Here is a 14,328-nt window from a genome sequence, read left to right as displayed (position 1 = left end):
AAAAGGTTCAAACATTCACTGATGCTCCAGAAGGAAACACGATGCATTAAGAAAGCTTTTTGAATTTGAAGATCAAGGGAAATTGTACTTAATTTGTCTTCCGGGAAACATGCAAGTATCTTCTGTTGCTTCTGAAGGGCAGTACTAAATGGGAAAAAATTATATTTCAGCAAAATAAGAAAAATTGGGACATCTTCATCCTGTTCAAAAGTTTTTTTGTCTTGTGGACTAAATGTAAACGTAAAATATCTTACTCAGGACAGTACTAAATAAAAAATAACAGGCATTTTGTATGATCTCTCTTATTTTGTTCAAATTATTCACATTTTCACAGATTCTGCAAGGGGTTCCCAAACTTTCGCATGACACTGTATATATATATATATATATGAGAATCATTCCTGTAGCTCAAAGGTCACCAAGGTCATGGGTTTGATTCCCAGGAAGAGCATTTATACTGATAAAATTGTATACCTTGAATGCAATGTAAGTAATGCAATGTAAGTCGCTTTGGATAAAAGCATCTGTGAACTGCATAAATGTAAATGAAAAAAGTGAAAAGTAAAATAAATAAAAGTTGAATGCAGTTAAACAGTAAGACTAATATGCAAATTATATTTCAGTCCAAATTTATTTTTTAATGTATGCTGCCATTTGGGATCAGTAAGAATTGTGATTTTTTTTTAAAGAAGTCTCTTCTGCTCATCTAGGATATATTTATTTGATCAGAAATACAGTAAAAACAGTAATATTGTCAAATATTATTACAATTTAAAATAAGTTTTCTATTTTAATATACTTTAAAATATAATTTATTTCTGTGATCAAAGCTGTATTTTCAGCATCATTACTCCAGTCTTCAGTGTCACATGATCTTCAGAAATCATTCTAATATGCTGATTTATTGTCAATATTGGAAACAGTTTTGCTGTGAACCTGTGATACTTTTTTTCAGGATTCTTTGATGAATAAAAAGTTAAAAATAACAGCATTTATTCTAAATAGGAATATTTTGTAATAATATACACTACCGTTCAAAAGTTTGGGGTCAGTTATTTTTCTTTCTTTCTTTTTTTTTTTGAATCAGCAAGGATTGATAAAGTGATAATAAAGACTTATATATAATATTTATATTTTCAATAAACATTGTTATTTTTAACTTTATTCTTACTGAAAATCTTACTGATCCCAAACTTTTGAACCGCAGTGTCAATTTGATTTTTTTTTTTCCAAGTGTTGCCTGTGAATACTTAGTTTTTACGATAGCAGCTTGTTTCTGAACTTTCCACGAGTGGGCGCATGGAGGCCCAGAAAGCCCGAATCCTCCATTGTGCGGCATTGAAATTTCAGAATAGTAACTGTGTTCTTCTTCAGCGCTGGACAATGAATTAAATCTCAATAATCATACTAAAGAAACTTTAATAACTGTTGAATTAAAACAAAACAAAGACCTGAACTTAAGAAAAAAAAAATGTTATTTAGACAATCCGCTAACCCCGCCCATTTTATCACACCCCAGCGCGTGACGTCACGAGAGCGCATGCGCGGTAGAGTCTGTCTGCGCAGCGCTTCCTAAACACGACGGATTCAAACTCTTGCGGGTAAAGTTTCGATTTATACTGTTTTTTTCTGCGTGTGATTTGAATTGCGATTTTGTCCTCCACATACGCACATATTTGCCGCGACTTTTTTGTATTTAATTCGGTCAAAGCGCAAACATTCAGCGATAAAACTCAAAACACTGATAATCTGTAAATTTAAGATTGTGAACATGCCTACTATAATTAATCATTATTAATGAATGCAATAACTGATTATACTAACAAAATGTGCAATGGTATTGGACATTTACAATGGTATTTTTAGAGGTCTTTTGAATACAAAGGTATGTGACTGTAGTTATCGTTCATTAACATGCTATATATCAAAAATATAGGGTAAAACCATCCGATTCATAATTTTACTATGGTACCACAACACAGTAGTCTTATTTGTAAAAGTATATCTGAGTAAACCTAGCTGCAGTGAGTAAATAAAGCATAATTTACCCCCATCAGATGCTGATTGACAGCTGTCAGATGCTGATGACGTCATGACGTCGTCCTCTGAGGTGAACGTCCACATGGAGGAGGTGGTGGTGGTCACGACCCCCGACACCGCGGGTCAGACTTCATCCGCCGAGGAGGAGAAGAATATACTGGTTGTGACGGATCTAGAACAGTCTGGGTGAGCGTTTAGACCTGTTGTCCCATCATGCACCTCTGCCAGACTCACAGCAGCTTTCGTCTTTTCCTTCACAGGGAAAACATTATGGAGCAAGCCATGGAGTCCGAGGCTGAGTCTAGTGCCACCATCTCCCTGCCCAAGGACACTGTGTTGGGTAGGAATTGTGTTTGGCAGATTAAAGACACTCTAATGAAGCGATAATCCACCCAAAGTGGTTCATTACAGTGATTTTACCCTAGTAAATCCACTTTAGATTTTACTAACAGTTTAGTAGTATACCAATTGAGCAACACATATGGTCATTGTTTCATCATATCAGTGTTATTTTAATTTAATTCATATACTGTTATAGATTGTTTTAATATTTTATGTTTTCACTTTAATTTTAAAATGAGTAATTTTGTTGTGTAGTTTTTATTGTTTAATTTAATTTATTTAGTTTAGTTATTTATAATTGGTCTTAAATCTCATTTTGTAAAAAAAAAACCGTGAATCGAATCGTGAAATCTAAATCGTGAATCGAATCGTGACTTGAGTGAATCGTTACATCCCTAGTTATTTTAGCACTGCAACTTGGACGAAACCGAAATAAAATAAGTATTGAAATATAAAGTTTTTTTGTTTTGTTTTTGTTTCAGTAAATGTTTTAGTAAACCCTGAATAACATCATCATTTTGATAGTTAATGGATTTTTTTTTTTATTAGACATGCCATATTCATATTTACGCAGTGAAAATATCTGAAGATACAGATGTAGAGGGTGATATACTCTACCCAATAACCTGTGGAGACAGCAAAGCCAACCTCGTATGGAAGAAGTTTGTGTGTCCTGGGATCAACATCAAATGTGTGCAGGTAAATACATGACGTCAACACAGTCGGGATCACTAATAGTTTATATATTTTCCCTGTGTTTCCTTCCTGCTGTGTGAGCTACTGAAGTGAGCCGCACTGTGAAACAGCCAATCAGAGCAGAGCTCAAAAGTGAAACAGCCAATCAGAGCAGAGCTCAACATTATTATTCATGAGCCTTCCAAATAAGGTAAAAACAGACCATTTCATTCTAGGGACAAATCCTAGGGTTGTAAATGTACATGTAAAACCGTTTCTGGAGATTTCTTGCTCTTACCTAAGCCACATACCTTCTATAGATATCAGAGAACAATTTAAAATATTTATATATATATTATATATTGTAAAATATTGTATCAATGCATTCTATGGCACCTTTAAATACATTCTTTTATTAAATGGTTGATTATTATGTTTGCAAACAGTACTGTCTTACGTAAAAACAGCAGATTCTGTATTTCTAAAACTGCATCAACATGCAAATCTGCTGTAATAACTTTTTAAAAACTTAAAATGATTTAAGAAGATTTTAATACGTTTTGATTTATTTAGCCTGTTGCAGTCGCTGCATAATATCATACATCCTTCAGTATTATTTCATGGTTTTCATGAATTTGCTATTATTGAGATGCTATATTATTATTAACACTCTTCATGAATACATTCAAAAAAGATCTGTAAGTAATGATTGTGAAGCTACTGCATTGTTTTGCTATAAATGTGCTGCTGTGAGTAACGGACTGTGCTGGCCAGCGGTATCTGCCACATAGACAGTTTTATCTGTTCTTGAAATAATATAACTGCTTCCCATCTCTGGTACTGCGGCTGTGCTCCTCATAACGCTTCATATTCATCACTGCTGTGTTCCAGCTGAACGAGCATCTCATCAGTCCCAAGGAGTTTGTCTATATAGCAGGAAAGTCCACGCTGAAGGACTGGAAGAGAGCCATTCGCCTCAATGGGACCATGTTAAGGTTTGTGGCAGAAGAAGAATATAAACCAGAAATACATCCCAGCACTGGCAGTTTTTATAGCAGTATATTAATATATAGCATAAATGCTCATCCCAGATTTCATTGGTTATCAAACTGAAAATTAAAACACTGAAGGTGTTGATCTTATTATCTGACCTTTTATAATTAAATATAAATTCTTTAAATACTTAAATATTTTTAACAAGGATGCATTAAATTGATCAAAAGTGACAGTAAGACATTTATAATGTTGCAAAAGGTTGCTGTTTCAAACTAATGCTGTTCTTTTGAACTTTTCCTTCATCAAAGAAAAAAATGCATAATGGTTTCCACAAAAATATAAAGCAGTACAGCTGTTTTCAACATTGATAATAATCAGGAATGTTTCTTGAGCAGCAAATCAGCATATTAGAATGATTTCTGAAGATCATGTGACACTGAAGACTGGAGTAATGATGCTGAAAATTCAGCTTTGATCACAGGAATAAATTACATTTTAATAGATCTTCACATAGAAAACATTTATTTTGAATTGTAATAATATTTCACAATTTTACTGTTTTTGGTCTTTTTTTTTTTGATCACATAAATACAGCCTTAATGAGAATAAGAGACTTAAAAAAATATTTAAAAAATAAATAAAAAAATCTTACGACCCCAAACATTTGAACAATAGTATATATGTATGTGCCATAAATTCAACTGTCAAACTGTAGATGGTGACATTTTGATATCATGTTGACTGGAAGTTTCAGTTTTCTGTATATTGTTCAGCTGTAGCTCCTGGTTTTTCCTGCAGGAAGATTATGGATTCAGGTGAGCTGGACTTTTATCAGCACTCCAGACTGTGTTCAAACACCTGCCGCAGTACCAAGATTGACCTGGTGGGGTCACGAGTGTCCCTCAGCAGCCAGCAGTCCACAGAAACGGCTCCTGCGACCCCCGCCTCCGTGGACAGTACGAACACACAGAATGAATCTGGATAGTTAATGCATGGACTTTCAAATATGTTTATGACATCGATTGTCTGTTTTTCATAGTAGCTCCACTGAATGGTTTGAGCAGTGATTAATCATTTGTAAATATGTTTCAGTGAATGGATCCTCCGCTTCGTTTTCCGCAGATGTTGGTGACGACAGCACAGAATGGGTCACGGCTATCGGAGGTGAGAGACTTCTGTAATGTATTGTAGTTAATCTGTGCAGTTAATGGGTTTAACGCTCTCGCCGGCCGTTCTGCTCCATTACAGAGGACACCATGACGTTCTGGAGAGGACTGAAGGATGCTGGGCTGCTGGAGGAGGTGATGGAGGACCTGCAGAGAGAGATCCAGGAGATTCTCAAGGGCCTGGAGGAGCGAATCCAAGACCCGCCACTGCAGGTTAAAGGTCAGAGTGACGGCGCTAAACCTGTTCAAGCTAAACAACCTAATGCTGCAATCAGTTTGAACCCACTTCTGTTTATTTTCCCACATATTTGCTACTGGTCAAACATTTAGACACACTTTGTTTCTTATAATCCTAAAGACCTTTTGATGTACATGCTCTTATGTTTCAGTGCTTGAATTTAGTTTTGTTGCGTATGTATGTCTTTGATATTCAAATTTGATTCATTATTAATGTAATATTAAGGATATATTCATTATTAATATGATATATGTGACTTTTTTTTTACGTATTCTGAATATTTCAGAATATATTACATAGATTATATTCTTGTTGTTGTTTAATGTTCAAATTAATTGTGTGTGTCTCTCTCTTTATATATATGCATACATATATATAATTAATATTATACAAATGTATATATTTTTTTTTATATATATAATATATATACGATTATTAGATTTTATTATATGGTGGTTTTTATTTCTGATTTAATTTGCTGCAGATGTACACAAATATTCTATTAGACTTCTGACTGATTTGATATTGTTCATTACTTGAATCTGTCAACAGATGCTGCTCTGCTCAACAATATAGTCCAGAACTTCGGGATGTTGGACCTGGTGAAGAAAGTTCTTGCCAGTCACAAGAGCCAGATGGACCGCTGTAGGGAGCAGTACACACGCAGCTTAGTGGGTCAGTACCTGTTTTTGGGTATATCTCCTTATCCAGCCACAGATTTTTTGTTTATTCTGTGCTTTTAAAGGAAAAAGTAAGTGAGCTTAACGTTTTTGCATTTATAGCCCTAGAGCAACAGTGTGACGAGCATCGCAAACGCGCCAAAGAACTGAAGAGCAAATCGCAGCACCTCAACAACGTCCTGATGACCTTGACCCCCGTGACCTCGCCTCCCACTGCCAAACGCCCCCGTCTGACCCGTGCCGTCTCGGGTCCTGCCACCGTGGCTGCCACGCCCACCCAGCCCATGCACTTCACCCTGCCCATCACGCAGCTCGCTGGCATCCCGCTGGACAAAGTGCTGTCCGCTCAGACTCAGTCACCCCTGATTGGCGGATACACAGTGCTGACATCACCCGGAGGGACCGAACTCCAGTCTGAAGGCTCTAATTTAACCGTGTTGAGCACCGCCGCGGTTCCACAGGGGTCCGCGGCACCCACTATCGTCAAAGTGGTCAGTCCGTTTCAGCTGGTCACGTTGCCCGCAGTGGGAGCTGGAGCTATGGTGCAGAACCTGGTAGCACCAGTAGGGGGCGCAGCAGGCGGCACTGTAGTCGCGGTACCCGTAAGCACGGTCAGCGGTGTCAGTAGCGTAAACACTGCCACTGAGGAGACCGTTGGGCCGCAGGCGGAAGCGGCTACAGAACAGAGAGAGATGACTAGTAGGAGTGAAATTCTGAATCTGTGAAGTTCAGATTTGATGTCAGTGTATTGTAAAATTTGTATATAGATGATGAACTTTTTTGCATTTTTATGGTTAATTTTAAACTTTTTTGCTAAAACAGCCATGGTATTGTAATGAATGTCAGTTGTTGCATTGCATTTGATTTAATTGTAATCTAACTACAATTTGGTGAAATATAGGCGGAATTGTTTAAAGCAATAGTTCACCCAAAAATGAATCATCATTTACTCACCCTCAAGTTGTTCCAAACCTGTGTGAGTTTCTTTCTTCTGTGGCGCATAAAAGAAGATATTTTGAAGAATGTTGGTAACCAAAGAGTTGCCGGTAGCCATTGACTTCCATAGTATTTTTTTCTCCATACTATGGAAGTCAATGGCTACTGTCAACAGTTTAGTTACCAACATTTTGCAAAATATCTTCTGTGTTCAACTGAAGAAAGAAGTTCATACATTTGGAACAACTTGAGGGTGAATAGATGATGACAGAATTTTAATTTTGGATGAACTATCCCTTTAAGGATTTAAAAAAAAAAAAGAAACATAAGGCACATTTTGTCCTTAAATTTTCATGGTTGACCAGTGTGTGTATAATTTGTAGTTATAATGTTTTTTGGATATAACGCTCACTCCATTATTTATACTGTTCACATAACACATTTTCTCTATCAGTTCTTCTCCATATTGATGTCTTTCATTGTAGTATTTCTGAAAATACTTGTTACAGTGTAACCTGTACTTGACATAAATGATTATTTAAAACGCATTAACTTGGACCATAACTATCTTGTCTTTCAAAATAAATACAAATTGGACTATACAGCAAATTGAGCTCATAATGAACAATGTGATATCCAAGATCAAATGTCAAATTTTAAGAATAGGCGGTCATTGAAAAAAACTGATTCTAAATATATTCCTTGTAGTTCAACAGTGGACTGTTTTGCATTTTCCCAACACACTTACCATAGTAAAACAAGGTGTTTTAGCTGTTTCACAGAAGAGATGTAAGGTCTGAGCTGCTTTTTGTATATCGCCAAGTCTTTGTTCAGCACAGCACTACAGGAAAAAATAATTTTAATGTGTTGAATTAGACCAACAAGTGGCGCTATTTAGCTAAACATTATTCTGCACTTTGAGCTTTGACTTTGAGATGGACAATACTGAAAGGAACATCTAGAGTAAAAATGGTTTAAGCTAATAAATCGTTAAGTAAATGGTAGTAAATCGTAACATTTCGTCTTTCATTTATTAGAAATCACAATATTTAGTTTTATAGTTTTAAGATGGGGGGAAAAAAGTCACACAACATATTTACGCACAATTTTAGCAGGTAATGTTCTTGCCCTTTATTGGTCATCTTAAACAAGCATTATCTGCAGTCGGTTGTCTGATTGCTTACAAGGGGTAAAGTTAACGGGAAACAACAACAAGTGGTTGGTCACTGAAACGTCCTGAGCGCATGATTGACAGGTTGACTGGTGATTGATGGCGTCAAGAGGTCAGCAGCCATTTGGGATAGTAAAACAGCCTCAACACGTTTTTTTGGGGGGGGGGGACTGAAATGCGTTGGCTTAATGAGTTCTGATTAAGTTATCTATGATACAATAGCCTAAAAAGCATAGTCCTCGTACGATGAGGGCTCTTCATCAGAGCGCGCGGAGATTTTAAAATGGCGCCGTAAAAACCCGCCATATCGCTTTTGGTTGTCCCACCTCAACTTCGGGCGAATTCTTCGCATACCCCCGCCGTATCTCTTCTGCAACACCTGCGGGCTGGTGTTATCCACAAAGTTGTTTCTTTTTGGCCCGAATTTGCGGAGAAACCCGCCGTAACGTTTGGCTTCGATTAAAGGAACGTCGTTATCATAAACTCCCGTTTCGTTTTCCGCAGTCACGTCTTTGCCCTCTCCATCTTCCGTTATCGACGGGACGTCTCGCTCGCCCAGTTTCGAGAGCGACTCTCCGTATTTCTTCGCGAACAGTCCTTTTAGTATGGCGTTCTCCTTCCATGGTGAGGCGAAAAACTTATTTTTATTCTTATCTATCCTCTTGATGAAGCCCCCGTATCGTTTGACCAGGTTAGACGCCTTCTCCTGGAGATCCTCTGCGTTTAACGCGCTTCGTTCTCCGTCGGCGTCTGGGTTGAGCTCCGCGAATTCATCTGAAAGCTCCTGTAAAGCCTTCTCACATCTGTCTAATGTACTAGTAGACGGAACGGCTCCTTCACATTCTAAAGTGCAAGTCTGCAGAAAGAAAAGTAGGTTAAGATCGACTCTGCGCACTCTTGAAAATAAAAGTTTCAGGATTTTGCATTCTGACACCTGACGTTCCTCAAAGAACGTTTTCTGAGCTAGTTCTTTAGTAAAGCCATCACATAAAGAAAGAAGCCAGTACACGTTCTGCAGAATCTAAAATTAAACATCAAGTGCTTTTTAATCTCGAAAGAATCATATAGTAAGTAACTCGAGAACTCCATACAGCCAAAATAGTTATTGATTATAAGATAGTTGTTTGACAAAACATGTAGGCTATTATTATTTTTTAAAGTTTGCTCTTGATAAACATTAAGAATAGAACCAATTCAGATGTTTTATTGTATGATGCCATAAAGATTTTTTTACAAATAACATTTTAACTGTAAAAACATCTCAATCTTTTTTTTTTAATCTAAACGTTGTATGACGAAACAGTAATTTGTAATTTTATTTTATGTATTATTTTTTTCAGTATAGGTTTCTCCAATATGATAATCTAAACGATCGCGTTTTCGTCGCGCTCTCCATGGTGCTGAATGCGCCCGCCCCAAAAGAGATGCGCCCAATTTAGTTGTAAATGACAAAGGATGCGAACGTTTCTAATTTCTATTACAGAGGGACCTTTCTATTTTTCATTTATAAATGTTAGATTTGTATTCGATTTAGTTTGAAGTGGGTCTCTCCTTTTTCATTCATATTACCCTTCATTTGATAATTTACATTATGCTACCATTCAATGCTTCATTTGTTCAATTTAGTCAATGTTTTATACTATTTGCACTCCTGATTACACGCTAACTTTATTTCACTGTGCATAGTACAAGTAGACTACAAAACCAATAACGATAAAGTTTCATCTGTTTCTGTCGGTTTTGCCTTTTTCATCTACTTCTCATTCATTACATTTATGACAAAGTTAAGTGCATGTAAACACTGTTTCAAAATAAGGAGAACTGAGAGTAATCTTACCAAGCGGTTCACTGCAGAGTCCAGGTCGGAGATCTGTTGCGTGCATCTCATGCATTGCGCTGAACAATCTGCCTGACTCAAGGTTGGCAAGCTCAGCATCAACACCAAAACATGCCACTCCATCATCTACAGCGATTCCTGTGGTACGAGAGAAGAAAACGAGCTTTAAGTGCACTATCTCAGTTAATGTTCTCTGCTGGGAGGTGTTTGAGGTTTTTCAACAATTCATCAATTATGTTTGAGGTCTTTGTTTGTCTAGGTAGGCTATGTTGTTTTTTCTTACCCGTTTAATATCCCAAACCTTTAGTAGGTACGTGTGACAACACAAAATCTCCTCTGTTACCTTGAGTACCTACAGAGCTTCTTGTTCTCCAAGCGTCAAGGCGATCACTTGGCGAAGCTGGCTGAAACTTCTTTGTTCTCGTGTCCTTTGACGAAGTCACTCTTTATCCATCTACGGTTTGCTCTTACTTGGATTCAGTCTCCATACTTTTATTCACACAGCCACCTGAATGAACCAATGAGAACAACGAGCCAGCGGATTGACTGGTCCCACCCACGCGATGATGATGCAGCGTTTCAGGAATAATAATAAAAACAATAATGACATTTGCTAATATTAACGCAAAAGGGTTAAGAATGTTTTTTTTTAACATTATATGGATAGGCTTCAATGTTTAATAGCTAGGCTATACGAAGTTAGTTATAATTATTTACTTCACAAGGGTAGAGTCTTTCATTAAATTAAAAACACACCCACTTTGAAGAGGAGGGTGTGCCACGGGTAACTTGTACTCAAGGCTGCAGGTTTGTCTTCTCTTTTCAACGACCACAGCTCCTCTTTTTAATTTAATTCTCATTCAACAAGTCCGGTAAATTTGCGGTGAAAGAAATCACAGTTCTTTCAAATATATCCAGACTAGAGTAAGGCCCTCTTTTCCACGAATGGGGTCTTTGTCCTCCGTTAACCTCCCGGGGTTAATGGATGTTCCAGTCGACATTGCGTTCCGTTCCGTTCATCATGCGCGTAACGCTCCCGGAACTCCAAAATTCAGTATTGGGTGATTCAAGGAAAGACAGCTGCAGTAAATCTAGCGCCGTGGAAACAGCCTATTATGACCCATTTCTAATGAATCGATTTTTTTTTTTTTTACTCAAACGTTCTTAAACAGAACACAGAAGTTTTTTTTTGTTTTTTTTGTAATACACTTGTGATATGCACAACTATAATAAAGTAATAAATAATCCAATTTTTATATGTTTTTGTTGTATCCTCCAGTAACGCAAAGCACTGTTGCTATGGATACGTCCTCACGCGAGCATGATTTCTTCTCGCTTCAGCATATATTTGAAATCTATTGAAAACGCTCTCTGACTAATTTGTCTAAGTTTTGGTATGATGTGGATTTTTATTTTATTGTATACAATACGTGGATCTGTGAATTATACAATGACCTTAAAGGCGATTTTTTTTCCCCCCGTTTTTTCTGGACGCAATCTGCAAGGTTTCTCAAGCGCAAACAAAAAAATATTTAGCTAACGCTAATTATCTAAAACCAAAAACACAAAAGTGGTTATTCTTGTAATGTGTAACTCAATAAAAATGTGACAACGGTAGTAAATCAGTTCATAATTTTACTATAATCGGAAACCGCGCGATCAGCTGTTGCTATGGTTACCTTTCCGTTTATTAGATTTTCCCGTCTATTTAGTGCATTCTGCTGTAACATAACGTTTAGTGTTGCTAAAGTGTTATTTGCAAACGTGTTAGGTAGGTTTAGGTTTTAGGTATTTGTTCTGCATTTAGAAAAAATTCAGTAGGCCTATTCGAAAATTTCGTAATGGAAGTCATGCTAAATGTGTAAGCAGGAGAGTTTACCTTCATCTTTAATTTCATAAAAAGTGTAGACTCTACAAAAACAAAAATAGATGGCACACCTAAGGCTAAAAAATGTACACAAGACATAAACTAATTGAGTCTGGTTTAAACTAAGATAATTTGTGAATATTGTGTGCTCATACTAAGTTTTAGATACCAGCTCAAATCTTTACACCTCACCCCTGGAACTGGAGCTATGTGATGTGCTGTGAGGTGTCTCGTAGTACAGTGAGAGACACGCTGTCAGTGATCTTCAATAAATAAATGGTAGTTTCTAAGCAACCTCACCTAACAGTATAATGTGTGTTAGTCTCCTGAGGCCATTTGGACATGTTGATCTTCCTGCTTGTTGCCAAAGAACCAAAGAAAAAAAAAACTATTAATTCAGGTTGTCACGGAGGACTCACAAACTGATCTTCTCTCCTCCCAGGAGAAGTTAAATGACGTGGATGAGCCAAAAAATGAAATGTTAGATCTATACGTGTCTTCACAAACTCTATACACGTGATGTTTTCACAGTAATAAAAGGGTGACTATAACGATGACAATATCGTTATAATTATTTGAAAAAAGGAAGCCCACACAGCAACTATAATGATAATGACGATTTTCCACCTGATAAACGATTTTTTTTTAAAAAAGAAGAAGAACAGAATAAAACAGAACGTTATCGTGCGTTGGTGTGGACACTATATCATTAGTTAGTTATCCGTAATTATCGTTCTTGGTGTGAACGGGCCTTTATACCGTGAAGCAAACACTGAAGAAAAGACACTGTTTACAAAGAACCGTTGACCTTTTGAGACAGCATTCTCCTACAGTTGGCACATAGGCTATGAGGTAAGTCACACAGGAAATCTGCTGTCCGCGTGAACCGGAACCATACAAATAAGGAAAAACAAAACATATGGGAGGACTTTGCTACATAATTAACTGCAACCGGGGGGTTAAGAGATCAGGGAAGGAGGTCTGCAAGAAGTGGCAGGACTTTGCAAGCCTGGCAAAAAGGAAGGTCACTGCAGAGGATGGCAATTAAAAAAAACAGGTGGTTGGAGCAATGACTCTCCCCTTCTCACGGCAGAGGAAGAAAAGGCCTTGTCAATACTTCAGATGGCATTTGTGGTGGTATTGACCTCCATGAAGGAGTGAGTAGGGATGCCTCAGCCTGAACCTGAGTCAGGTCCTTCATTCTCAGTTTTACCTGCCATCTCCCAGAACCAGCCATCTCCAGTCCCCCAAACAACTCTTAGGCCTCAGCCTCCATCTTCAATTGTCCAGACCACAATTTAGCCACAACACCTCAGCAGTTTGAGAATGTCTGTGGTTGTAGTCAGTGCAGCTGGGGATAAGAGGAACAACAATTTTCAACAGCAGCTCATTGACTCAAATCAATAAAACCATGTTGATTAAATGTTTTTGATGGCCATGTGTCCCTATGGGCCTAAGACCCTATGAAATACTATAAGAATTCTTATGAGTTCTTCCAAGTGTTTCTGAAGTGAATGACTAATGGTTGATGGTTGTTTTCAAACATAAACATGTAAGTTTAGATATTATTAATATATAAAGTATATATATTAAGGGTGATAGTAGCACAAATATTTGTACTTCATCTAGCCAATACATTTCTACAGGTACAGACAAAAAAGTTTATTGCAGACATGTTTTATCTGCACTGTTCTATGTATGCATATTTATGTAGATTTTTTTTTTTTTCATTTTCTTTCCTTTTCTTTTTAATTATTTCATTTTTAAATTCATTTTAAACAATAAAGGAGTAATAAAGAGAAGTACAACCAGGACGCGTCCTGGGAAAATGGCACGTATGGTCACCCTACAATATATGCACTTATATGCACTTGAATAAAGTTAATGGTGCAATCTCGCATAAATCTGTCTTCTTACCATGCACTTAGGGCGATTACTCCAGAGCACTCGTAGATCTGCGATGATTTTCAATAGCTTTTGGGAAACAGACCGTTATACTAAGATCAGTCCTACGATCGTTTTTTACGATCTACTTAGGCTTACGAATACGATGCTTTTGAGAAACGCAGCCCAGGTTGTGTCAAAGCAGCTTTACAGACTTTATTTCAGTAGGTCGTATTTCCAACTGAAACGGAATATTGAATAGAGGGCAGAGTTCTATTTTAGCGCTCCTCCTCTCAATCGCTGCGTCCGAAATCGCATACTTCCCTACTATATACTATAAACAGTATGTGAGGCGAGAATGTATAAAATTCATAGTATTCCGGATTCTGAAGTGCGCATTCGATCAGTAGCCCCTCACTGTAGAACACAAGATCCAGGGGGCGTGGTTGGATCCACATCTAGGGGGTGGAGATGGTAGGTTTAGGGGTGGAGATGG

At 37.3% G+C, this 14,328-nt stretch overlaps 2 protein-coding genes across 2 annotated transcripts; one reads left to right on the top strand and one right to left on the bottom strand.

The window, feature by feature from the left end:
• The first annotated feature begins 1,531 nt into the window (after positions 1 to 1,531).
• On the top strand, positions 1,532 to 7,087 carry LOC107737064 (glucocorticoid modulatory element-binding protein 2-like). Its single transcript, XM_016548468.1, has 10 exons — positions 1,532 to 1,601; positions 2,058 to 2,226; positions 2,301 to 2,380; positions 2,957 to 3,081; positions 3,949 to 4,052; positions 4,852 to 5,009; positions 5,146 to 5,217; positions 5,302 to 5,439; positions 6,010 to 6,132; positions 6,240 to 7,087. The coding sequence occupies exons 2-10, from the start codon at positions 2,093 to 2,095 to the stop codon at positions 6,860 to 6,862; spliced, it is 1,557 nt and encodes a 518-aa protein (XP_016403954.1). The 5' UTR covers positions 1,532 to 1,601; positions 2,058 to 2,092; the 3' UTR covers positions 6,863 to 7,087.
• Positions 7,088 to 8,207: 1,120 nt separating this feature from the next.
• Positions 8,208 to 10,530, bottom strand: pdyn (prodynorphin). The gene is made up of 3 exons (XM_016548467.1): positions 10,425 to 10,530; positions 10,082 to 10,219; positions 8,208 to 9,100 (listed from the first exon to the last, which is right to left on the bottom strand). Exons 2-3 carry the CDS (start codon positions 10,205 to 10,207, stop codon positions 8,468 to 8,470), a joined length of 759 nt encoding a protein of 252 aa, XP_016403953.1. The 5' UTR covers positions 10,208 to 10,219; positions 10,425 to 10,530; the 3' UTR covers positions 8,208 to 8,467.
• Between the last annotated feature and the right edge of the window lie 3,798 nt (positions 10,531 to 14,328).

Source organism: Sinocyclocheilus rhinocerous, unplaced genomic scaffold, assembly GCF_001515625.1.
Source record: "Sinocyclocheilus rhinocerous isolate Xijiao unplaced genomic scaffold, SAMN03320098_v1.1 scaffold464, whole genome shotgun sequence".
Taxonomy (NCBI): domain Eukaryota; kingdom Metazoa; phylum Chordata; class Actinopteri; order Cypriniformes; family Cyprinidae; genus Sinocyclocheilus; species Sinocyclocheilus rhinocerous.
The sequence above is the reverse complement of the archived record's forward strand: the minus strand, read 5'-3'. Positions and strand labels throughout refer to the sequence as shown.

Coding starts and splice junctions, on each gene's coding strand:
- pdyn (XM_016548467.1), bottom strand. CDS start 10,207: ATGATGGAGTGGCATGTTTTGGTGTTGATGCTGAGCTTGCCAACCTTG. Junction 9,101..10,081: donor ACTCTGCAGTGAACCGCTTG/GTAAGATTACTC, acceptor TTCTTTCTGCAG/ACTTGCACTTTAGAATGTGA.
- LOC107737064 (XM_016548468.1), top strand. CDS start 2,093: ATGACGTCGTCCTCTGAGGTGAACGTCCACATGGAGGAGGTGGTGGTG. Junction 2,227..2,300: donor ACGGATCTAGAACAGTCTGG/GTGAGCGTTTAG, acceptor TTTCCTTCACAG/GGAAAACATTATGGAGCAAG. Junction 6,133..6,239: donor GTACACACGCAGCTTAGTGG/GTCAGTACCTGT, acceptor TTGCATTTATAG/CCCTAGAGCAACAGTGTGAC.